At 37.0% G+C, this 25,156-nt stretch overlaps 1 protein-coding gene across 1 annotated transcript; it reads left to right on the top strand.

Moving 5' to 3' along the window:
- Window positions 1-1,115: 1,115 nt before the first annotated feature.
- Window positions 1,116-23,551, top strand: gss (glutathione synthetase). Its single transcript, XM_046869925.1, has 13 exons — window positions 1,116-1,283; window positions 8,641-8,784; window positions 10,275-10,420; window positions 10,631-10,706; window positions 11,609-11,745; window positions 11,881-11,997; window positions 12,233-12,313; window positions 18,518-18,595; window positions 18,683-18,752; window positions 18,908-19,102; window positions 19,198-19,279; window positions 20,842-21,031; window positions 22,726-23,551. Exons 2-13 carry the CDS (start codon window positions 8,650-8,652, stop codon window positions 22,847-22,849), a joined length of 1,431 nt encoding a protein of 476 aa, XP_046725881.1. The 5' UTR covers window positions 1,116-1,283; window positions 8,641-8,649; the 3' UTR covers window positions 22,850-23,551.
- Window positions 23,552-25,156: the final 1,605 nt, after the last annotated feature.

Below are 25,156 nucleotides of genomic sequence, written 5' to 3' on the forward strand. Positions count from 1 at the left end.
AAAGAGTTAAGGAAAATACACATTTGAACACACAATGAACATTTGTCCAAGCTGCTATTTTTCATTATAATCCTTTAAATCCTTTAAAACGTGCTAATTATTCAACAAGAGCAACAGGCGGAGTTACTTAACATTGTGCAACACAATTCGGATACCATATGTCAACTTACACTGGTTGACTTTTTTGTAAAAAAGGAGTGAAGCGTTTTTTGCCGTTTTGAGCTCATCGCAACCGAATGTTGGATTGTGCGCGGGTCCGCGGCTGCGTCTCGAGCTACAGTACTAGGGCGTGTGATGATGACGTGACAAGTGAGTGACTGATTGCCATGGATACGTGAACGTCATGTATAGACTATCTTGTCTCTTCGAATTTTAAATCACTCAACATTTCATGAACACAACTCTCCACTAAAAAGTGAGGGGGACGAATTTACTTTTTATAAAAAGTGCGTGGGACATATCCCCCGCATTCTCTGTGTAATCTGGCCTTTGTACAAACGTAACCATCTATAATAAAGATATGACAGTGACAGCATGACAATATACAGTAGCATACATGAAAACCCCGTCTCAGAAGCATTGTGAAGTATATGTCTGTAATGATCATGGTCATAACTATATTTCTGATTACTTGGTTTATGTCTTTTTTTATTTTTATTCTGGCTTTGTTCTGATTCAGCCTCATGTTTTAATATTCACTGGTTTGTTAAAAAAAAATCTAGACTTTTAACCTGCAATTTTCAATGTTTCCACCGTGTTGTTTGAAGGCAAAATTTTTAATAACACAATTACCATGTTGCAAAGTATATTCTTAGATCCTGAACATTCACTACTAATACTACTACTTTTATAATAATAATAATAATAATAATAATAATAATAATAATAATAGCAACAACAACACCAATATTAATAATAATGATAATAATGTTACATCAGATTTTAGGATCTAAGAATTTATCTAGTTTTTAGGTTACAAGCAAAAAAATAGTTAACCAGTTTAAGCATGTACAATAATGTATTGTCAATATTGTATTGTAGCAATTACCGTTCCGTAAAATGAAACGCTGCTCTTATTTTGAAAACACTCCGTGGGAGTTATGGGGTTAGTTCATTTCTGCTTTCACTTATATACAGTGGTTTAGCCAGTAACATGTTTAATGCACTTTAGACTTTCAAATTGCGACAAAATTGAAACTGCGCTCGAATCAGCACTTATAAGATTCACTATAGTGGAAGCAATATAAGCAACCTTCATTCTATAAACAATCTTCACTTATTCGGTAAGTTAACTACTTAAATAACAGTTTCTGGTTACTGAGAAGCCCAGCTTTTAATTTGAGACACTGTAAAGAGAGACGTTGTTTTCAAAATCAAAATGTTTGGCATTGTCTGGATGACCCTTAATGATTGCTTGCAAATCCCATCAGACATCCATTATGTAGTAATTGAATTGTATCTTTGTTCGTAGCGTTGCTATATTCTTTACTTTTGTGCTTACTATATGTCAACTTTGTTCCATTTAAATGGTTAAAATTCGCTAGAGGTTTAGCATCGTTGGACAAATTGTAAACACATTTTGTCTGTGTACACTTGTCCATAAGGAAACCTCTACCCATACTTATGACTGCAGTTATTAGCCAATCATGTGACAGCAAAAACCACGCAACATCAAAATAAAAAAAGTGGCAAGAACAATAATCTCACATGGGCACAGACTTTAGCAGTCTTACTGAAACTAAAATGTTGAAGAGTGAAAAAAGACTGGATGAGTTTCAATGAGTTTGTGCCCATGATAGCCTCATATTCTTCTTCTTATTCTATTGCAGCACATCCATATCATGTTTTGATGATTTTGTATATACAGAGAAACTTATTGTAGTTGTAACGAACATAAAGTACTAACGCTTTCCTGGCAGCTCAAGCTTCACCCTGTCCATTTTCTACTGACTTTTTTTCATAACACATTATGTAAGTTCTGTGTGAAATTCCCAGGTGGGCAGCAATTTCTTGAAATATTCAATCCAGCTCCTCTTGAACTAAATAAATATGAAATGAGCTATTGTAGAGCTATTATATCAACAGCATTGAGCGTAACTAGAATTTGCAATATCTTAGGGAAGGGATGAAACCACTGGTGTAATAAAGACGGGATATTGAACAGCGAAGCTATAGAAAACAACAGTAGTTGTTTAAGAAAACATTGGTAGAGTTGTCACAAAACAACAATCAGCAGCATCACCAACGACTTCCACAGGGCCTTGATAATAAACTTATTTCTAATCCTGTCCATCCTCGTCACTCCCAACGAAAACATCAACATCTTCAGCTCTGCTACCTCCAGCTCCACCTCCTGTATTTTACTCAATGCCACTGTCTCTAAACCTCCTCCCACTCAGTGTATGACCAGACAGTGGAGAAAACAATGTTTTGTTCTGTTTTATGTTTAAAATATAGATTTTTAAATTTTGGGGTCGAAAAGTGGGAGCCATTTTATACATGGGGGTGTCATACACAGAAAAATATGCGATTTTATATATATATATATATATATATATATATATATATATATTATATTTGTGTGAAAAACTGTTTGCCCCTAAACCTAATAACTGGTTGGGCCACCCTTAACAGCGTCAAGTCAAGTCAAGTTTATTTGTATAGCGCTTTTCACAACAGACATTGTCTCAAAGCAGCTTTACAGAAATCAACAGTTAAGGTGAATGGTGTGAATTTATCCCTGATGAGCAGCCATGGAGACTGTGGCAAGGAAAAACTCCCTTAGATGTTATGAGGAAGAAACCTTGAGAGAAACCAGACTCAAAAGGGGAACCCATCCTCATTTCGGTGACAACACACATCACGTTTGATCATAAATCTTTCAACAATACAGAACACTGGAGAGTGAGAACTAACATGAGCACTGGAGTGTGTGATTATAAGTGATAAGTGAAGTAAATTATAAGTGATTATAAGAATATGTTCTTTCTACAGTCTTATATAGCTTAACATTTGTGATCATCACAGATCCAACACCAGCTTCTCCATGCCAGAGCCTTTAAACACTCCAGGAGGTCCAATGTCAAAACTCCACACTTGTAGTGGGATCCAATTGGCACTGGTATGTCTCTAGATGGTTCGGGATGTTTGCGAGTTCGGCATCTACTTCTTTAAAGGTCCACAATCTTCATGAGGTGGGACATGACTGGAGCTGGCCAAACCTCAGGATTCCTCGGGATGGGGAGAGAAAGAGAAGCAGTGGAGAGAAATTAGCATAGCTGCTGTTCATGATATTTACAGCACAAGTTGATAATGTGCATGTAATCAGATGTTCTGGAGCACAAGGTTATGATGTGAGACGTATGTTATGTTTAGGCTTTGCTAAAAAAGATACGTTTTTAATCTGCACTTAAACTGTGAGAGTGTGTCTGAGCCCCGAACACTGTCAGGAAAACTATTTCAAAGTTTAGGAGCTAAATGTGAGAATGATCTACCGCCTTTAGTGGACTTTGCTATTCTAGGAACTACTAGAAGTCCAGAGTTTTAAAATCTCAGGGAGCGTGATGGATTGTAGCGTGTTAAAAGACTGGATAGATACATGCCAAACCATTTAGTGCTTTTATAAGTGAGAAGTAGTAGTTTGTAGTTGATTCGAAACTTGACAGGTAGTAAGTATAGAGATGATAAGATTAGGGTTATATGATCATATTTTCTTGACCTTGCTGCCGCATTCTGAACTAACTGAAGCTTGTTTATTAATGATGCAGGACATCCACCTAGTAATGCATTACAGTAGTCTATTCTGGAGGTCATGAACGGATAGATGAGCTTCTCTGCATCAGATATAGACATGTTTCTTAGCTTAGAAACATTTCTAAGGTGAAAGAAGGCTGTTTTTGTAACATAGTTGATATGATTTTTGAAAGACAAGTTGCTGTCGAAAATAACTCCCAGGTCTTTTACCGTTAAACTAGTAGTTACAGAACATCCGTCTAAATGCAGGTTGAAATACTAGAGCTTCTGTGTACTGGTTTTGGGCCGATGAGCAAAATCTCTGTCTTATCAGAATTTAATAGTAGAAAGTTATGGGTCATCCAATCTCTTATTTCTTTAACACACTCAGTTATCCGAGCTAATTGAGCTGTATCGCCTGGTTTTGATGAGATATATAGCTGGGTATCATCAGCATAACAGTGGAAGCTAATTCCATGTCTTTTAATATTTCCTAAGGGAAGCATGTATATTGTGAAAAGCAGGGGTCCTAGAACTGAACCTTTACTAGAATTAACCTTGATAGCTCTCCATTTAAGTCTACGAAATGGTAACGATCCGAACGTAACTGGGCAGCGACAATCTGTTCTAAAATCTTAGACATAAATGGGAGATTTGAAATGGGTCTGTAATTCGATAGCGTGTTTGGATCCAAATTAGGTTTCTTAATGAGGGGCTTAATAACGGCTAACTTGAGGGATAAAGGGACGTGACCTAAAGACTACCGTAATTTCCGGACTATAAGCCGCACCCACTGAATTTGACAAAGATTTTTATTTTTAACATAAATAAGTCTACACTGAAACTAATGAACTTTACACAAGCTTTAACGAAAGACACTAAATGCAATATGTTGCGCTTCTATTAGGAGCATAGCGGTATTTTGGGAATAGCCTGCCACTGCATTCTACCGGTATTAATGCGTGTGTGGAGACCGGGGGTTATGTCCTTTTTATTTTCTGATGCTCATTTCTAAGTTTCTTTGATTAACCCATAATGCTGTTGCCAAGCAAAATTAAAAAAAGCACAAGTTTTGGAAACCTGTCTGTGCTTATATGATTTCTGTTGCAACTGGAGTTAGTGAGCTCTCCCTTCACCCAGACTCAACGCGTTACAATGGCTTGTATCTAAACAGTAGCCGACCAAGTAAGTCATTGTTCACTGTCTTCCTCCTTCCTTTCACAACTACAGTGGTACCTTGACCTACGAGTGCATTAATGTACGAGTTTTCCAAGGTACGAGTGGTCACTCGGTCGAATTTTTTGCTTTGTTACGTGAGCAAAAAAAGTCCCGCTCTCGCAAAGTGTTGTCCCGCCCGCTCTCACAAAAATGTTATTTTCTCCTGCCTGCAAAATTTAAGTTTGTCTCGCTCCTGCCCACAAAAGCCCGCAGGTAAAATGTACAAGTAGTTTTATTTTCAATGCACTGACTGCTTCTTCCTGCTACTCTGCTTTAAAAAAAAAAAAATTGTTAAGATTTTTATTATTATTATTATTATTATTATTATTATTATTAGGGATGCACCGAAATGAAAATTCTTGGCCGAAACCGAAAAAGAGGAAAGCAAGGCCGAAAACCGAAAACCGAATTATTATTAATTATTATTTTTTCAATTGCATAAATTAATATTAAAGTTTCAAAAAATAAATCAATTACAAATTATGAAAATATTTATTTATAGCACATTGCAACAATGCACAGGATACAATAAAATTCAAACAATGTCTGTCGTGAAACTGCTAAAATATCTGCAGTTATATGCTTATGGACATGAGTTGCAACAACATTAAACAACAACTGCGAAACGTCCGCTACAGACGGAGTGCGCGTGCTCGGAGGGGTTTTGCTTTTCTGTGCCGCGTTCCTCTCATATTCAGCATAGCAATCGGGATGTTTGGATATCAGCTGATAAATTAAACCCGACGTGCAGATGCACCTCCTCTTGAAATTTTATCATTACATGTTTTGCAAATCGCTATCCGTAGGTCTTTCTCAGATATACTGAAATACGTCCACACATATTGCTGCAGGCGCGGTTTCTGTTTGCCTCATCACAACAAACTGTTTCGGCCGAAAACCGAAAATGCACTTTTGGGCCATTTTCGGTGGCCGAATATTCGGTGCATCCCTTATTATTATTATTATTATTATTATTATTATTATTATTATAAATATTATCCCGCCATATAACTACTAGTGCAGTGTAAGAATAACAGCCTGAATCAACCCAGATTCCACCCCATGCTATATCAAACTAAGCTCATTCGCAAACCGGCTTAAATTTGATAAAAGCAGTTATGTAGTTTGACATAGTATTTCAGTTGTCTTAATTCAATCAGTCTGGGAGAGGCGGTAAGCAATCAAGGACCATCTCTAACCAAAAGGTGTCTGAGACCACGATTATCACTTAAACAATACCCTAACCCGACCCGCTGGGGGGCCGGCACTAGCAAAGATGTAAATACTGGTGATTACCACCTGCTGACCTCTGGCTCGAGAGTGGCATCACCCAGCCTTTTTTTCTTTTATGTATGTCCTACATTTAAATTACATTTAAAGGATAACTCCGGTGTTTACTTCAAAGGGAAGAACAATATAAAATATCTGGGCAGAGTTTGCTGGGGGTTCTTTCTGACTCCGATGAACCCAAAGTGCTTCATGTATTTTGTCACTGCTATGCTGTTATAAACTTCCTTCTTCATTACGATCTTCGTTGTCCTCATCATTTTTTCTTACAACAGACTAAATCATAAGGCCTAGAGAGTTTAAACTTGGCCAGATGGTAAAGCTCAATTTGGGGAGAATTTAACAAAGTATCAACCCAGTTGACCAAAGTCTAAAAAAAAAAAACCTAATTTTGCACAAAATTGAGTTATGTACAAAACCTACTTTTGCAAAAGACTCCTAGGTTTTTCATCCAATCAGCACCAAACTTGTGGAGTAATGTTACCTGGATAGTGACTATAAATAATTATTAAAAAAAACATCTTTCAAAATAAGCAGGGACACTTTTACTAAAATGGATATAACTCATGAACGGAATGAGATATCTTCATCAAAGTCAGTCCACATAAGTACAAGCTCAATCTTTGGTTCCTGGTGAGCTTAAATGCCTTAAGTGCTTGAACCCTGGTAATTGCTGCTTGCAGCTAAATTGAAGCTGACTTTTGATGAAAAAAAGACACCTTTCATGTTATATTAAATATATGAAATGATATAAATGTACATATTTTCTGCCCCCTTATCCTAAATTTTGTGAATTTCTAACCTACTAGACGTAATGTATGCTTGCACTCTGTAGGAGTGTTTTGTTTGGATTTTGCAATATACTAGATAATGTCAAATCACACATCGTTATAACAACAATTAAAATATTAAGGTAGATGATATATACCCTTATTGTATTATTATTATTATTATTATTATTATTATATAGTGCTGACTAGTGTTTTACATTTAAAAGGTACAATCCTAGTGAAGCAAGAAAATACAGAGGAAGAAAGACTTTTTCTTTTACAAAGGTCAAGAATTCAGTCAGGCAAGGAAAGACAGGCATGTCATGCACTCATGCAAGTGCAGTCCGCTCCAAATTTAAGTTTGTGTTTTTAGCACTGTTCTTTAGGACAACCATTAAGCTTTGTCTGGTTAAGTGCAACCACTAAACACTACATGTTGTTCCTGAGATTTTTTAATTAAATTTTAACATATTCCCGCCTGGAAAAACAAACCACACATTAACAAAACATATTGCCATCGGTGCAAGCCCATCAAAGCTTCTACTATTCTGGTGAAAGTTATACCCATTATCGCTTTTCAGGCAGCTTCACAGAAATGTGGAGGTGGATACATCACGGCAGTTTCAGATCAGAATTTGGCGGAGCTAATTCAATCCATATAGGAAGAGGTGGCATACACGTAGATTTTCTATTTTATTGTATTGGTATCGACAATGTAATCATTTTTATCTATCTATCTATCTATCTATCTATCTATCTATCTATCTATCTATCTATCTATCTATCTATCTATCTATCTATCTATCTATCTATCTATCAGCTGCTTGTATAGTTAAGTTTTATTAATGTGTGTGTACTGAATTTGTTTTTTTATGGAGAACGCTTAAAGTGCAAGTTGGGTGTAAATTGACTTTATGTCATCAGGTGTGTCCCTTTTTCAACCTCTGGTTCCCTGGTGGTCTAGTGGTTAGGATGCGGCGCTCTCAACGCTGCGGCCCACGGTTCCATCCCCGGTCAGGGAACCAACCCCAGCCATTAGGGTTGCACAAGCCTTAGTGCCGGTCCCAAGCCCGGATAAATGGGTTGCGTTAGGAAGGGCATCCAGCGTAAAAACGTGCCAAATCAAACATGCGGATGATCCGCTGTGGCGACCCCTAATGGGAGAAGCCGAAAGAAAGTTTTTAGTTCCAAATGTAAGATTGAACTTAGTCCTGCACTATGTTCAGTACAAAATATCACATTTCTTGCTGAAAACTCCACTATTTCCTCATGGTGAGGTTCCAAAGCCATTCTGACTAATCTATATGATCTTCCAGCTATCTAGACCCTCATTTTAGCATGTTCCCCTGGTTGTATAAAAAGATGACACTTCATGTGTCATGAATTGAAATTGTAATTTTTCTATTTTAGTTTCCCTTTGATGTTCTTTTCCGTGCATTCACGAAAAAATGAAAAAATTACTTTTTTTCGTAGTTTTGTTCTGGAGTATTACAAATAAATTTCAATGACTGTCCTTTTTCTTTTTAAAATAAAAGTTTAATGACCACAATGTACACAGACACATCCCAGAGGGAAATTGGGAGGGAGATTTTTCTGTTGTTGTTGTTGCTTGAGTTACTTTACTTTATTCCAGGCTTATTCAATGGCTGCTCATGGGATTCCAGAAGAGGTCTTAAGAAATGAGGAGTTAATCAAAGAACTGGAGGCAGTTGCAAAAGATTCAGCACTGTTGAACGGAGTATTAATGCGGACCAAAGAATCTCCAAACTCTTCCGAGGTAAATTTGTTTTTACTTTATTGTCATGCTATCACTGCACAATTTATTAATCTGCAAAAATCTAAGTCTGATCTCAAACCATAACACTGACTTACAGTAGCAGAATTAATAGACATTTAATAGAGACATTTAATTTAATAAGAATTAATAGAGACTTACAGTATTTCACCAAAAACTGATGAGTTGATACCCCCAATTATAAATGAACTGTAATAAATGGATATTTGGTGTCAGCCAGATGAGGATGGATTCCTTTTTAATTCTGATTCTTCTCAAGGTTTCTTTCTTATATAATTTCAGAGCTTTTCCTTGCCACTGTTGCCACTCTCTTGTTCATGGGGATACATTTTAAGGACAAATTTATGATTCTAAAATGTATATGCATACTTAATTTATTTCCCTAAAGCTGCTTTTGGACAATGTCAATGTGTAAAACATTATAAAAATTATATTTGAATGGTATTGACTTATCTGGAATATTGCCACTCTCAGGGTTGGGCAAAGACAATTAAAAATGCATTTTTATATATAATACCAAATACCTTAACTTTAAGTGCATCAGCATAAACTACCAAACACAGTAGCCATACCATGTATCAAAATAAACTACTGTATTTTTGTATAAAAAAAAAAAAAAGAATACATTTTTTTGCAAGGGAGCATGAAATTTCTTTGCAACCCGTCTGGGCAAACTACTGAGTAGGCACCAATCTTACTGTATTTTACAGTAAAACTACAAAATAAAAGTATTTTGATAAAAAATATAAAGCCATTTTCACTAACCCTATCAAATACAATTTATATATTAAAAATGCGTATTTGAAATACATGTACACATAAATACTGCCCATCCCTGGCCACTTTCATGGCAGCATGGTCATTGACACATTTATCACTATTATACTGTTTACATGCTGTTTTGCACCTTAGACTGTATTATAGTATAATGTTTACATGCTGTCTTTGCACCTCTTGACTGCTGCTGTTCTTTTGCACTACTTTGTTCTGTATGTTCTGTTTATATTTACTCCCAGTTATAGTTTTTACATTTTACATTTCACCTCGTACAGTACTGTATAATTTGAGTCTACAGTAGGTTTACTAGTCGGCGCTATATTGGTTTTTTGTCTTGTCTTGTGTTTTCTGTCTGCACTGTCTGTCTGTACTGTTTTTTGTCTGCACTGTTTGCACTAGGTTGCACTCGACGCACTTTATGTAGCTTGTGTTGTAGCTCTATGTTGTTTTGTTTGTTGTTGTTTAGTGTAGCACCAGGGTTCCAGAGGAACGTAGTCTCCTTTTTACTGTGTACTGTGTACCACTGTGTATAGTAGAAATGACAATAAAAGCCTCTTGATTTGACTTGACTTGACTTGAACATTCACAAAGATTAGGTGTGAAAATTCTATGTGGAAGTGTGTGTGTGTGTGTGTGTGTGTGTGTGTGTGTGTGTGTGTGTGTGTGTGTGTGTGTGTGTGTGTTTGTGTTTGTAGGTGGTGACTTATGCACCCTTCACACTCTTCCCTTCCCCGGTGCCTACAGTACTATTTCACCAGGCTCTTGCAATCGCAACCCACTTTAATCGGCTGATCGACAGAGTTAGTCAGAATTCACGTTTCCTTGAAGAGGCTCTTACAAGGTACTGCTCATGTGGCAACAAAGCTTTTTATTATATAATTTTTTACAAGGTGTAGGTTTTCGGTTGTCCCATTTTTATATATAATATATATAATATAAACATAGCTTCCATTGCTGTTTCAAGAGAATATGAATGTGGAGTGTGCTTCTTGGAAATGTGTGTGTGTGCATATGCTCAAAAGGTAATTAACTGTGATGTATACCTTAACAGCACTATCAAGGTTGACAATTTCACTGCAAAACTCTTCAATATTTACAGACAAGTTCAACAGGAACCTCAGGACACGGTAATATAACAGTATGATAACTACTAATAAATGATCACTGAGATTATTTAATGGATGTGCAAGCTACATATTTATGTAAAGTAAATTTATGCTGTTTTTGGTTAATTTCATAAAATTGGTTGTTATAAATCTGCAGTTAAATCCAGAAATTGGCATCTTTCTAAATTTCTGGATGAAAAAGGATTTATCGCCAAACAACTGACCCCACTGTTTAATATCCTCTCAAAAGATAAATATTTAAAAACAAGATAAATTCAACAAGAAAAAGAAATATGCAGTTATAATGGCAAAGGATGGTAATATAATAACTACTGATTATATTCATATCATATTTGTAATAACTGCTGCAAATAAAAGGAATTGGTCTGTCTTTGAGAGACCATGAGTTTGCTATTTGTTATTGTAAGACAGAGATTTAGAAAAAGTTGATTTATGCTCTGGGTGGGAGTGATGTCACTATTCTTTCTCAATCAGGGTGATACCAATCATATGTGTCTTTTCCTCATGCAGAATAAAATTTTACTAATTATCACATCACTTCCCTGTCATTTTACATGTGCAGCAGCTAGAAAAAACGATGAGCCAAACCCTCACCCTCCCTGAATGGTAGCAGTCATGCAATGCATAAATATTACTGGATACTGGATTGGAACTGACTAAATGACAAAATTGTTAGAAAATTAGGAAAATCCACTTAATGTAGAGAGATTGTGTGTTTTTTTTTTTTTTTTTTTTTTTGCTGTTCAGTTTTAATTTGGTACTACTAATCTACATTATTTGATCATGTTTGTTACTTGTTATAATGGAGTCTTCTTGCTATAAATTAGCATTTATCCTTTTTTTGAAGCAAGTATGTGCAAATTTCTGGATTGATTTTATGTTTTTTTTAATTTTTTATTTAGGCAATAGTGCTGGGATTGAATCGCTCGGATTACATGGTTGATTATACCGATGGGAAAGAAGCCTTAAAACAGATTGAAATAAATACTATTGCAGCTAGTTTTGGGGGTCTTTCCTCACGAACACCAAATGTTCATCGGTGAGTGTTTGCACTCACTTGAATGTTTAATAGCGTATAATTTTAGTTCAGTGCTCTATCCAGAATGCAAACTGGCTAACCATAAGTGGAAACTGTGTCTTAAAGTTTTGTAAAGTTCACATGTTCTTATCTCAGGCATATTCTGAAGGTTGCAAACCGGTTGAAGGAAAGCAAACTGATATTGGATAACAATCCAGCAGCAGGTCTGGCAAAAGGCTTGGCAATGGCCTGGGAGCTTTATGGCTCTAAGAGGTTAGTCTAAACTAAGTTACCAAAGAGCTTTATTAATACTAATTTTTACCATTAGATTGACTCTATATATATATATATATATATATATATATATATATATATATATATATATATATATATATATATATATATAATATGAATTACAAACGTTTGGTAAAGCTCAGTATGTTAAGCATCATAAAAGATATGTTTCTTCTGTCTGCTTAAATAGTAAATATATTTATGCTTGTCACAGGGCAGTTGTGATGGTCCTAGTTGAGGACATCCAGAGAAACATTTATGACCATCGATATGTGGAAAATGAGCTTTGGGCAAGGTAAAATGTTATGTCTCCTCGCAGTATATAAGGTTTATTATTTAAATCCTATTTAATGTGTTGGCTGTGGTCTTTTGAAACCTGCTCCATAAATGGCAACCAGTTATGGCAAGGTTGAAATTTGGCATCATTTTGTAAATGTGGATTTTATATTATTTTAAAGCTGTGCTGTATAAATAAAGTTAAAAGTTAAGATGGAGTGGTTGTAGTCTTCAGCAACAATAAAAGCTCCTTCGGTTTGTTCAGGTCACACTGTTTAACCTCCTTCCATCCAGAAAGGGATACAAGAACATATGCACCAGGACCACCAGGTTCAGGGCCTCTAAGACACTGATGGCTCATAGTTGCTTTACTGATTTTACCACCAGTATTCCTCATCAGGCATTTCTGATCCACTCGTTACTTTCTGCCTTTAAAATGTCCACCTCCACTACATTTATTATCCTAAATTAGATGCACCTGTTTGAGGTCGTTAGCTGCATAAGGACACCTGTCCACTCCATAAAATCAGTAAGAATTCAACTACTAACATGGCCAAGACCAAAGAGCTGTCCAAAGACACTAGAGACAAAATTGTACACCTCCACAAGGCTGGAATTTGCTACAGGGAAATTGTCAAGCAGCTTGGTGAAAAAAGGTCCACTGTTGGAGCAATCATTAGAAAATGGAAGAAGCTAAATATGACTGTCAATTTCCCTCGGACTGGGGCGCCATGCAAGATCTCACCTCGTGGCGTCTCAATGATCCTAAGGAAGGTGAGAAATCAGCCCAGAACTACACGGGAGGAGCCGGTCAATGACCTGAAAAAAACTGGGACCACCGTTTCCAATGTTACTGTTGGTAATACACTAAGACGTCATGGTTTGAAATCATGCATGGCACGGAAGGTTCCCCTGCTTAAACCAGCACATGTACAGTCATGTCTTAAGTTTGCCAATGACCATTTGGATGATCCAGAGGAGTCATGGGAGAAAGGCATGTGGTCAGATGAGACCAAAATAGAACTTTTGGGTCATAATTCCACTAAACGTGTTTGGAGGAAGAAGAATGATGAGTACCATCCCAAGAACACCATCTCTACTGTGAAGCATGGGGGTGGTAGCATCATGCTTTGGGGTGTTTTTCTGCACATGGGACAGGGCGACTGCACTATATTAAGGAGAGGATGACCGGGGCCATGTATTGCGAGACAACCTCCTTCCCTCAGTTAGAGCATTGAAGATGGGTCGAGGTTGGGTCTTCCAACATGACAATGACCCGAAGCACACAGCCAGGATAACCAAGGAGTGGCTCTGTAAGAAGCATATCAAGATTCTGGTGTGGCCCAGCCAGTCTCCAGACCTAAACCCAATAGAGAATATTTGGAGGGAGCTCAAACTCCGTGTTTCTCAGCGACAGGCCAGAAACCTGACTGATCTAGAGAAGATCTGTGTGGAGGTGGGCCAAAATCCTCCTGCAGTGTGTGCAAACCTGGTGAAAAACTACAGGAAACATTTGACCTCTGTAATTGCAAACAAAGGCTACTGTAACAAATATTAACATTGACTTTCTCAGGTGTTCAAATACTTATTTGCAGCTGTATCCTACAAATAAATAGTTAAAAAATCATACATTGTGATTTCTTGATTTTTTTTTTTTTTTTAGATTATGTCTCTCACAGACCCCTCCATGATTTCTAAGTGAGAGAACCTGCAAAATAGCAGGGTGTTCAAATACTTATTTTCCTCTCTCTCTCTCTCTCTCTCTCTCTCTCTCTCTCTCTCTCTCTCTCTATATATATATATATATATATATATATATATATATATATATATTTATTTATAGGGCTCCAGACTGCGACTAAAATGGTCTAATTTGCGACCAAAAATAATAAATTGCGAGTGCCTAGATCACCACTTGCGACCAAATAAATGTACACGTTATGACCATATAGTCTGCACATTGTCTTTTTATCACATAAATTGTTCACATAATAAACAAAAAAGGCATGCGCCACCTATGCTTTAGTTAAAGAGCCAAAATAACCTGGCAGTTAAATCAAAACCCACCTTTCCTCATCAGAAAAAAACATGATGAAACTAAAAATATCAGAATTTTTTTTAAAAGCAGTCTCCATCTCTGTCTAACTCTTCCACTGATGACACACCTGTAGTTAAAAAGGCAGGCTGCAGTTGTGCCAGCGTCAGAGAACGGGGGAAAGACAAAGGCACTGAGGACTACCTTTCTATGTCAGTCAGTGAAAACATAAATAAAAGTGCTGAGAGACATTTAAAAACCTTCTTGGATTCAAGAGTTTTCATGGCTGAGGCATGATCATGAGATGCAGAAAATGTTTTGCGACTTCTGCTCCAAAGACTAATAGAACTCAATTACTTTCTTTCTCATTTGTTTCTGAATTTCTTTGGCTCTGAGCATGCTGTCCATGTTTTGAGGATCTTTTGGTCTACTTCACTTGGTCAGGCAGGTCCTATTTAAAAGATTTCTTGATTGTGAACAGGTGTGGCTGTAATCAGGCCTGGGTGTGGCTAGAGAAATTGATCTCAGGTGTGATAAACCACAGTTTTAACAGGGGGGCAAACACATTTTCTCACAGGGCCATGTAGTTTTGGATTTTGGTTGTCCCTTAATAATAAAAACTTTCATAAAAAAAACTGTTTACTTCTGTTAACTTTTACTAATATTTAAATTAGTTTGATGATCTGAAACATTAAAGTGTGACAAACATGCAAAAAATAAGAAATCAGGAAGGGGGCAAACACTTTTCCACACGTGTGTGTGTGTGTGTGTGTGTATATGTATCTCTGTTGAGGGTCTTACAGCTGACCATGCATATCGGAGAGAAAAAAAACAAGCCATGAGGTCAAAGGAACTGCCTGTAGAGTTAAGAGACGAGATTGTTGCAGGGGGCAGATCTTGGGGAAGGCAACAGGACAATCTTGGTACAACAGGACTCTATGAGAGCTGATCGCCAGGCTAAACTGATAAATAGGGGGAGAAGGGCCTTACTTAGTGAGGTGGCATTAAACAAGAAGGACAGCATCACTGCAGCCCTCCACTGATCTGGGCTTTATAACAGAGTGGCTAGACAGAAGCCACTCCTCAGTGCAAAACACATGAAAGCCTGCTTGGAGTTTGCAAAAGCCCCTGAAGGGCTCTCACACTGTGAGGAACAAGATTCTCTGCTCTGCTTAAAACCAACATTGAAATGTTTGGCCTCAGTTTTAAATATTTTATCTGGAGGATACCAAGCATCACTTATCACCTACCCAATACCATCCCACCAGTGAAGCATGGTGGTGGCAGCATCATGCTGTGGTGGTGGTGGTGGCAGGGACTGGAAGTATAGAGCAAAGTATAGAGACATCCTCGAAAAAAAAGTTTCACTTTCCTCAGGACCCCAGATTGGACAAAAGGTTCACTTCCAACATGACTCTGTGAATGTCCTAGTGTGGCCCAGCCAGAGCCCTGAATTGAACCTTATCGAACATCTCTGAAGAGAGACCTGAAAATTGCTGTCCTCATCCAAACTGACTGAGCTTAAGAGTATTTAAAAAGAAGAAGCTTGTTGCATCATACCCCCAAAAAGTTGAGGCTGTAATTGCAGTACAGCAAGTAGTTCTGAAAAGTACTGAGTAAAGGGTCTGAATACTTATGTACAAGTGAAATTTCAGCTTTTTTGTTTTTATATCAATATATATTATTATTCTTGTGCTTAACAATACTAGTTACTCCAAAGCCTCACTATGGGAAAAATTCTAGAATATTTTTGTTCTTGTTGTAAGACTACAGTGAGAAAAATAAGTATTTGAACACCCTGCTATTTTGCAAGTTCTCCCACTTAGAAATCATGGAGGGGTCTGAAATTGTCATCGTAAGTGCATGTCCACTGTGAGAGACATAATCTAAAAAAAAAAATCCAGAAATCACAATATATGAATTTTTAACTATTTATATGTATGATACAGCTGCAAATAAGTATTTGAACACATGAGAAAGTCAATGGTAATATTTGGTACAGTAGCCTTTGTTTGCAATTACAGAGGTCAAACGTTTCCTGTAGTTTTTCACCAGGTTTGCACACACTGCAGGAGGGATTTTGGCCCACTCCTCCACACAGATCTTCTCTAGATCAGTCAGGTTTCTGGCCTGTCGCTGAGAAACACGGAGTTTGAGCTCCCTCCAAAGATTCTCTATTGGATTTATGTCTGGAGACTGGCTAGGCCACGCCAGAACCTTGATATGCTTCTTACAGAGCCACTCCTTGGTTATCCTGGCTGTGTGCTTCGGGTCATTGTCATGTTGGAAGACCCAGCCTCGACCCATCTTCAATGCTCTAACTGAGGGAAGGAGGTTGTTCCCCAAAATCTCACAATACGTGGCCCCGGTCATCCTCTCCTTAATACAGTGCAGTTGCCCTGTCCCATGTGCAGAAAAACACCCCAAAGCATGATGTTACCACCCCATGCTTCACAGTAGGGATGGTGTTCTTGGATGGTACTCATCATTCTTCTTCCTCCAAACACGCTTAGTGGAATTATGACCCAAAAGTTCTATTTTGGTCTCATCTGACCACATGACTTTCTCCCATGACTCCTCTGGATCATCCAAATGGTCATTGGCAAACTTAAGGCGTGCCTGGACATGTGCTGGTTTAAGCAGGGGAACCTTCCGTGCCATGCATGATTTCAAACCATGACGCCTTAGTGTATTACCAACAGTAACCTTGGAAACGGTGGTCCCAGTTTTTTCAGGTCATTGACCGGCTCCTCCCGTGTAGTTCTGGGCTGATTTCTCACCTTCCTTAGGATCATTGAGACGCCACGAGGTGAGATCTTGCATGGCGCCCCAGTCCGAGGGAAATTGACAGTCATATTTAGCTTCTTCCATTTTCTAATGATTGCTCCAACAGTGGACCTTTTTTCACCAAGCTGCTTGACAATTTCCCTGTAGCAAATTCCAGCCTTGTGGAGGTGTACAATTTTGTCTCTAGTGTCTTTGGACAGCTCTTTGGTCTTGGCCATGTTAGTAGTTGAATTCTTACTGATTTTATGGAGTGGACAGGTGTCCTTATGCAGCTAACGACCTCAAACAGGTGCATCTAATTTAGGATAATAAATGTAGTGGAGGTGGACATTTTAAAGGCAGACTAACAGGTCTTTGAGGGTCAGAATTCTAGCTGATAGACAGGTGTTCAAATACTTATTTGCAGCTGTATCATACAAATAAATAGTTTAAAAATCATATTGTGATTTCTGGATTTTTTTTTTTAGATTATGTCTCTCACAGTGGACATGAACCTACGATGACAATTTCAGACCCCTCCATGATTTCTAAGTGGGAGAACTTGCAAAATAGCAGGGTGTTCAAATACTTATTTTCCTCACTGTATATCGAGATTGGTCCTTATTCAGCCATAAGGGTATTAGTACATCTAAGGTGTGGGGAAAGGAGGCCTGGGGTGCACACAGGGTTCCAATTTATACCAAAGGTGTTCTCAATATCTTTTACTCCAAATCATGTAACCCATATTTTCATGGAGCTTTCATTGTGCATCGAGGCATTATCATGTTAAAATAGGTTTCGGGTTTCCAAGTTGAAGTGAATAGAAAATTGTATGCTACCATATTCAAAGACGTCCTATACAATTGTGTGCCACCAACTTTGTGGGAACATTTTATTTTACTGTTCCTAGGATTTCGGCACTTAACTTGTCCCGCAGTTTTATATCCTTTCGTCCAGGGCGATGAGCGGATCACACCCGCGTTCGTTGATAACCCCGGGGACGACGGGCAGGGGGGCAATTAATCGCCCCCATAGAAATGAATGGGGAAACAGCTAGGATTCACATACGTTGACACACACAGAGTGAATGAGCCAGGGCAAAGCCCTCAGACCCAAGGCATGCCATACATCAATCTAAACAGCCCGGTGGGGGAATTGCATTATGGGAGATAATGCCCCTCACACTGAATGGGGGGAAGGGGGGTACTCTTCGAGTACAGTCACGTCTCGTGGTCGGCACTAAAAACAATACGGCTGGGGTGCATGCACTACTTACATTTTCTTCAGTAAATGTCACATTCTAGTTTAGATTTTTTTATGGTGTTAATGCATTTCTATTTTATTTTATTTTATTGAATAAACCAGGTTTTAGAGAGCTTAGAGGGAAACAACAAAAATAATTTGCTTGTTCTGTTTGCACAGAAACATTTGTGTAATAAGAAGGCAGTTTGAAGATGTGAGTAAAAATGGATCTCTGGACCAAAACAAGAGACTGTTTATGTAAGTGTTTGCACTATTTTTCTAAATGAGATGAACTATTATCTGATTTAGCAAATCTAACTAAACGAATATTTCTCTGCTTTTTAGAGATGGACAAGAGATTGCTGTTGTTTATTTCCGCAATGGATACATGCCTCAAAATTACAGATCTGAACAGGTACACCAACTTTAGGCAGCATAGACCTTTAATTTGTGAATGTTTCCAAATGGTCTTGGTTTCACAAATCAGAAGTAAGAAGTAATCATAAAGTACTGCTTATGGATTGTAGGTATTTGTAATATTACATGAGAGATGTGTGTGATGTATTATAGAGCTGGGAGGCTCGGTTGATGATTGAGCGTTCGTGTGCAGCAAAATGTCCAGACATCAGCACACACCTTGTTGGGACTAAGAAGATCCAGCAAGAGTTGGCTAGACCAGGTGTCCTTGAGAGTTTTTTTCCTGATGAGCCTGAAACTGTGACTCGGATTCGTGCAACTTTTGCTGGCTTGTACTCTTTAGACATGGTAGAGTGCCAACTCACACATTTATTACACAGATTTGTGCTTTTTGTAATTAATATTAATCATATTAAATTTTCACAACATTCCCCAATTTTAAGGGAGAGGAAGGGGACCACAATGTGGATATGGCTTTGGCCAAACCGGACCAGTTTGTGTTGAAACCACAAAGAGAAGGAGGAGGTGAGGCTTGAGTTTATATATCCACCATATACCACCATGTGTACTTCATTATTTCACATACAGCGATCTGTAGCAATATGCTGAAATGATTTAACTGTGCCAAATAATTAAAAACTACCAGTAAAAAAAACACAAAAAACATATACTGTAATTTAACATAACAAACATTAACATTTTTTAAATCGCTTGCTATAACAGAATCAAGCAGTGACCCTCAGATATCACCAACTGTAGCACTATTTTTTTTTTAACCGTTCATTTACATTTATTATCATTAATAATAAGATCTTGGTACATAATGTGGTGTCATCCTTAATAGCTTATTTTCCAACATTTTTCACAGATGTTAATTTTTATACCTCCCATCTAATATTACCATCAGTCACCCCTACATTTGTTATTTATATTTTAATACTTGGCTACACCTTCCCTTCCCTTAATACCACCTCCAATGTTGTCAGGAAAAGATGCCACCAGTGTCTTAAATTTTATGCAATTTTTTTTTACTGATTAATTACACATCTATGTAATTTATTCCCATTTTCTCTGGTCTTTTGGTGATTCACCTGCAGCTCCAAATCCAACATGTTTACTTTAGAATAGTGAAGTTTCAGCAAAATCTTTTTTCAATTTCTATCATGTTTGTTAAACAAATTAATTACGAATGCATTCACCAGCAGTTCATCCTCGAAGATGCGAGTGTCAAAAACTGATTTTACAAGTGCTTGTGTTTTACATTTTAAGATACATTTGAGATGCACAGCCTATCGGCACTGTACAAAATACATGCTATTGTTAATTGTGCCATTTTTGTTCTGAAGTATGTTGTTTTTAATGGGAATATTGAAATAGAAATATTGAGTATTGATCACTATGGAAAAATTTGTTTTATCAAGAAAGTTATTAGTTAGGAATTGTCAATGTTTCAAGTATTAGGGTGAAACTATGATCAAGTTATTCTTTAGTGTACTGTAATACTTTAAGTATTAATAATCTCATTATTATAATAATATCATAAAGTTTCTGTTAATACAGTACAATAGCGGTACCCAAACTTTTTTGCACCACGGACCGGTTTAATGTCAGACAATATTTTCACAGACCGGCCTTTAAGGTGTGGTGGATAAATACAACAAAATAAAATGATATGACGACATAAAACTTTTATATTATTTAATATTTTATAAATATAATAATAAACGTAAATCCACTGTGTTGTTTTTTGTTCATTTTGCTAGCTTGGGGGTTTCAATTTAGCGGTAATATATTGTGTTACCGGCCGGAGTAGCCCCTTTAAGAAGGTAGCGGATGTAGGTAAGACATGTGACCGAGCCAAACATCATGACATGAGTCAAGAGTGAGTCATAGACTGATGTGGCGGAGAGAATCCGGTAATTTCCCAAAATAAAACATTGTTTAGAATCAGATAATAAATAAAACGGATATAATGTAAGTTATGTATTCTTTCTGTGCGACCAGTTGACCCAGGGGGTTGGGGACCACTGCAGTAGACTACTGTTTTGAAATACAAACACAATTTACCTTGCCATCTCTTCTTACAGGGAACAACATTTATGGGGATGAGATCTGCTGTGTGCTGAAGGGCATGAAAAACAAGACAGAGAGAACCGCCTACATCCTGATGGACAAAATTAAGCCTCTGCCCACATTAAACTACCTTTGCAGAATGGGGGATCCACTGAGGCTGAATATGTGCCTCAGTGAACTTGGTGCTTTTGGAGTCTATGTTAGGTACACTGAATCTGTTGCTTCCATTCTAAACAGTTTTGCAAAACACTTACTTTCTCAGAAAAAGATTTTTCTGAATGATTGCTGTGCTGCCACACTAATTAATACAAACATATTTATTTAAAGGTGGGAAAAATATAAATAAACCCAGAATGCAATGAGTTGCAAATCTCATAAACCTAGATTTTATTCACAATATAATAGGTAACACATCTCAAAGATGTTGGGACAGGGCCATGCCAAGTTTACCAATGTGTAACATCCCCTCTTCTTTTAAAAACAGTCTGTATCATTTTGCAAACTAAGGAGACCGGTTGCTATAGTTTTGGGTGAACGATGTTGTTCCATTTGTTTCTGATAGGATTCTAGTTGCTCAATGGTCCTAGGGCTTCCTTTTTGTGTTTTACATTTCACAATGTGCTAAATGTATTCAGTTGGTGAAAGGTCAAGACTGCAAGCAGGCTAGTTCAACACCAGGATTTTTCTACTACAAAGCCATGTAGTAGATACAGAGTGCGATTTAGCATTGTTCTGCTGACGTAGGCAAGGCATCATCTGGATGGAAGCAAATGTTGATCAAAAACCTCCAAATACATTCCAGCATTGATGGTGCTTTTCCAGATGTAAAAGCTGCCCATTCAATAGACACTATGCACCCCAATCGTTTAGAGATGCAGTCTTTTAAAATGAGTGCTGATAAAAAGCCAGTTGGTCCATCTTCTCTTAAGTCTATATTTTAATCTTTGCAATTTGATGTTAAGGAACACTATTCTAAAAATGTCCACAGTTTGTAGACAGAGGTTCTTGCAACCTCTGTTTACTTTTGAGAGATTTGAGAAATATATTTTTTTTATACCCAGTCAAGTTACTGACCTTTTGGCAATTAACCAAATAAGATGCAAATGTTCCTCTAGCTGTTTCCTTTCAGTAAATCTTACTTTTTCATTATTTCCCCCAAACTTCAAGACTGGTTGCAGTCAACAAATTAAAATTACTGTAGTTTTTTCCTTAAATAATACATTTGCTGTTAAACAAATCAATTACGAATGCATTCACCATCAGTTCATCCTCGAAGATGCGAGTGTCAAAAACTAATTTTACAAGTGCTTGTGTTTTACATTTTAAGTTACATTTGAGATGCACAGCCTATCGGCACTGTACAAAATACATGCTATTGTTAATTGTGCCATTTTTATTCTGAAGTATGTTGTTTTTAAATGGGAATATTGAAATAGGAATATTGAGTATTGATCACTATGGAAAATTTTGTTTTATCAAGAAAGTTATGAGTTAGGAACTGTCAATGTTTTAAGTATTATGGTCAAACTGTGATCGTTATTCTTTAGTGTTCAACTTTAAGACTGGTTGCAGTCAACAAATTAAAATGACTAGTTTTTTCCTTAAATAATACATTTGCTAAGCTCATTCAACATTTGATAAGTTCTGTTCTTTTGTGAATAAAACATGCATTTATGAGATTTGCTAATCATTCTGCATTATGATTTTATTTATTTATTTAAATTTTCCTAATATTTTATGGAATTAGGATTGTATCTCATCTGTCAGGAGGAACAACCATGACCGAATATGTAAAACAAAAGTCAAAAACAGTGTCAAAACCTAAATTTTATAAAACAAATACATTGCATTTAATTTCTGACAGTCTTATCTCTCTAACCTATTTCAATGCCATACAGGAGAGGAACCGAGATGTTGATGAATGAGTGCGTGGGACACCTGCTCAGGACGAAGAATTCAGAACATGCTGATGGAGGCGTTGCTTCAGGAGTTGCAGTCCTCGACAACCCCCTACTGATTTAAGTCTTAGCATAACATGAGTGAAACATTACACTGACTGGTATATACATATACTGGTTTCATTCCGATATTTTTGCTCATTCTTCTTTCAGCCCTCTGCCCTTTTTTTAATGTCATTTGTTTGTATTAATTAGCTGATGTGTATATGTGTGGCCACTGAATAACCTAAAATGGTACAAAGGTAAGTGGTAAATTGACAGAGGTGAAAAAAGGTTGTTAACCCATTATTTCTTCCCTGAAAATGTTAACAACTTAGAGCTGTTCTTCAGATGATAAAGGTTAATTAAGCCTTGAAAGCAGTTACTACACCCTCTTAAGCAATATTTGGACAGTACTGCAGTAAGTCATATATTTCTCTTACAGTGGTGATTAACAAAGGAAGACAGACAGCCCATTATATCCCTTAAGAAAACATAGGTCTTTCCTTTAGAGAAATTGCAAAGAAAGCCAAGGAGACAGTGAGTACAGTTACTTACACCATCTTTGAAACTGCTTAATAATAGGTTGATCAGAGGATAACAGCTTCAAAAGAGAAGACTTTGAGCTGTAGATTTGACAGTCAAGTGGCAGTTAGGAAAACCACTGCTATGATGGCAAAAAAAGAAAAAGAGGCCTATCTGGGCCATGAAACCCCACCTACAGGCTACTGAAAACAGAAAGGTCCTGCGGACTGATTAATAAAATTTTGTAATATTTGTTTTTTTACACAGTGGCACCACCTTTTTTGCCTATTTAATGGTGTGCAAAAACCCTATGTGTGAAGCATGGTAGTCTAGCTCTCTTTTGCTGAATCCAGAGCTAGTGACATGCACAAACTAAGTGGGAACATGAATCAAAACTACTACCACAGCATTTTGCAGTGCCATACAATACCAGGGGTTGTATAGGGTTCATCATACAGCAAGATAATGACCCAAAACATACTTTCATGTCAAAACTACCTTTAAAAGAATAGAACAAGACAGTAGGCTTAAATTTATGCAATAGCCCACATAGTCTCCAGACATAAACTTCATCAAGCTGCTTTGGGATGAACTGGACAAAAAGGTAAAAGACAAAGCAGCCTATAAGAGCAACACATTTGTGGAAACTTCAGCAAATATTGGGAGGAACTTTCCGAAGTTTCTTTGTATACGTTTTGCTCTTACATCTGCAAAACCTGGCTGCTTCTATGAGTCAAAATTTAGATACAATTTTGTAAAGCATGATTTTTTTTTTGTCCATTTGTTGTGACAAACTGCATAAACTTCAATAAAAAAATGGAAGTGGGGTTTTCTAAATCTTTTAGTAGTGTATACACTCTATATATTCATTCTTTTTGGGAAATAACTGAATTATAAAGAATGATTAAAGAAATTAACCATATTCATCAACAAATTTGCTTAGAACAAATCTAAATTCTAAATCTGTAACGTTGTAATGGACATATTTTTGTAGAACATATTTTTCTTTATCAAAATAATGATGTTAACTTATATCATGTTAAATACTAGTCCTTCTCACTGTATATCAATATGGATATAATTTACATACCTGTTACATTCATATAAATCATATTTTGCCAATTGGTCCTAAAATACAACCCTGATTCCAAAAAGTTTGGATGCTGTGTGAGATGAAAATAAAAACTAAATGCAATGATTTGCAAATCTCATAAACCCATATTTTATTCACAGTAGAACATAGAAAGCATATCAAATGTTTAAACTGAGGAAATGTACCATTAAGATAAGATAGTTTTGAATAAAATAAGTTGGGATGGGTCACCAGAAGGCTAAAAAGTGTTACTGAGAAAAAACAGCTGAAGGAACAGTTTCCAATTAATTAGGTTAATTGGCAACAGGTCTGTAATAAAAAAAGATTACTTCTGGGAGACTTTGCCTCTTCAAGATAAAGATGGGTAGAGGAAAATTGTGGAATTTTTTTTCAAATAATGGTCTTCAACATAAAACTGTGGAGACTTTGAATATCTCATTACATAATTTCATCTAAAGTTCCAGAGAATCTGAAGAGTGCACAAGTGAAAAGGGCGATAATCAATATTGGATGAGATCCCATGATCTTTGGGCTGTCTATCAGCACCGGATTAAAACCAGCCATGCTTCTGCAATTAAAATCACTGCATGGGCTCAGACCTCACCTACAAATCATTATCTTTGAACATAGTTTGTCATGTCATCCACAAATGATCATTAAAACTATTGTTTAAAGACATTGTGAAGATAATTCAGGTCGGCCCTCCCTGAGAACACAGCATGGATGCCCGAGAGTGCAGGGTGTGCTTGGTAGGTGCCCGAGGCAACAAGAACA

The sequence above is a fragment of the Silurus meridionalis genome, chromosome 16, assembly GCF_014805685.1.
Source record: "Silurus meridionalis isolate SWU-2019-XX chromosome 16, ASM1480568v1, whole genome shotgun sequence".
NCBI classification, from domain to species: Eukaryota; Metazoa; Chordata; class Actinopteri; order Siluriformes; family Siluridae; genus Silurus; species Silurus meridionalis.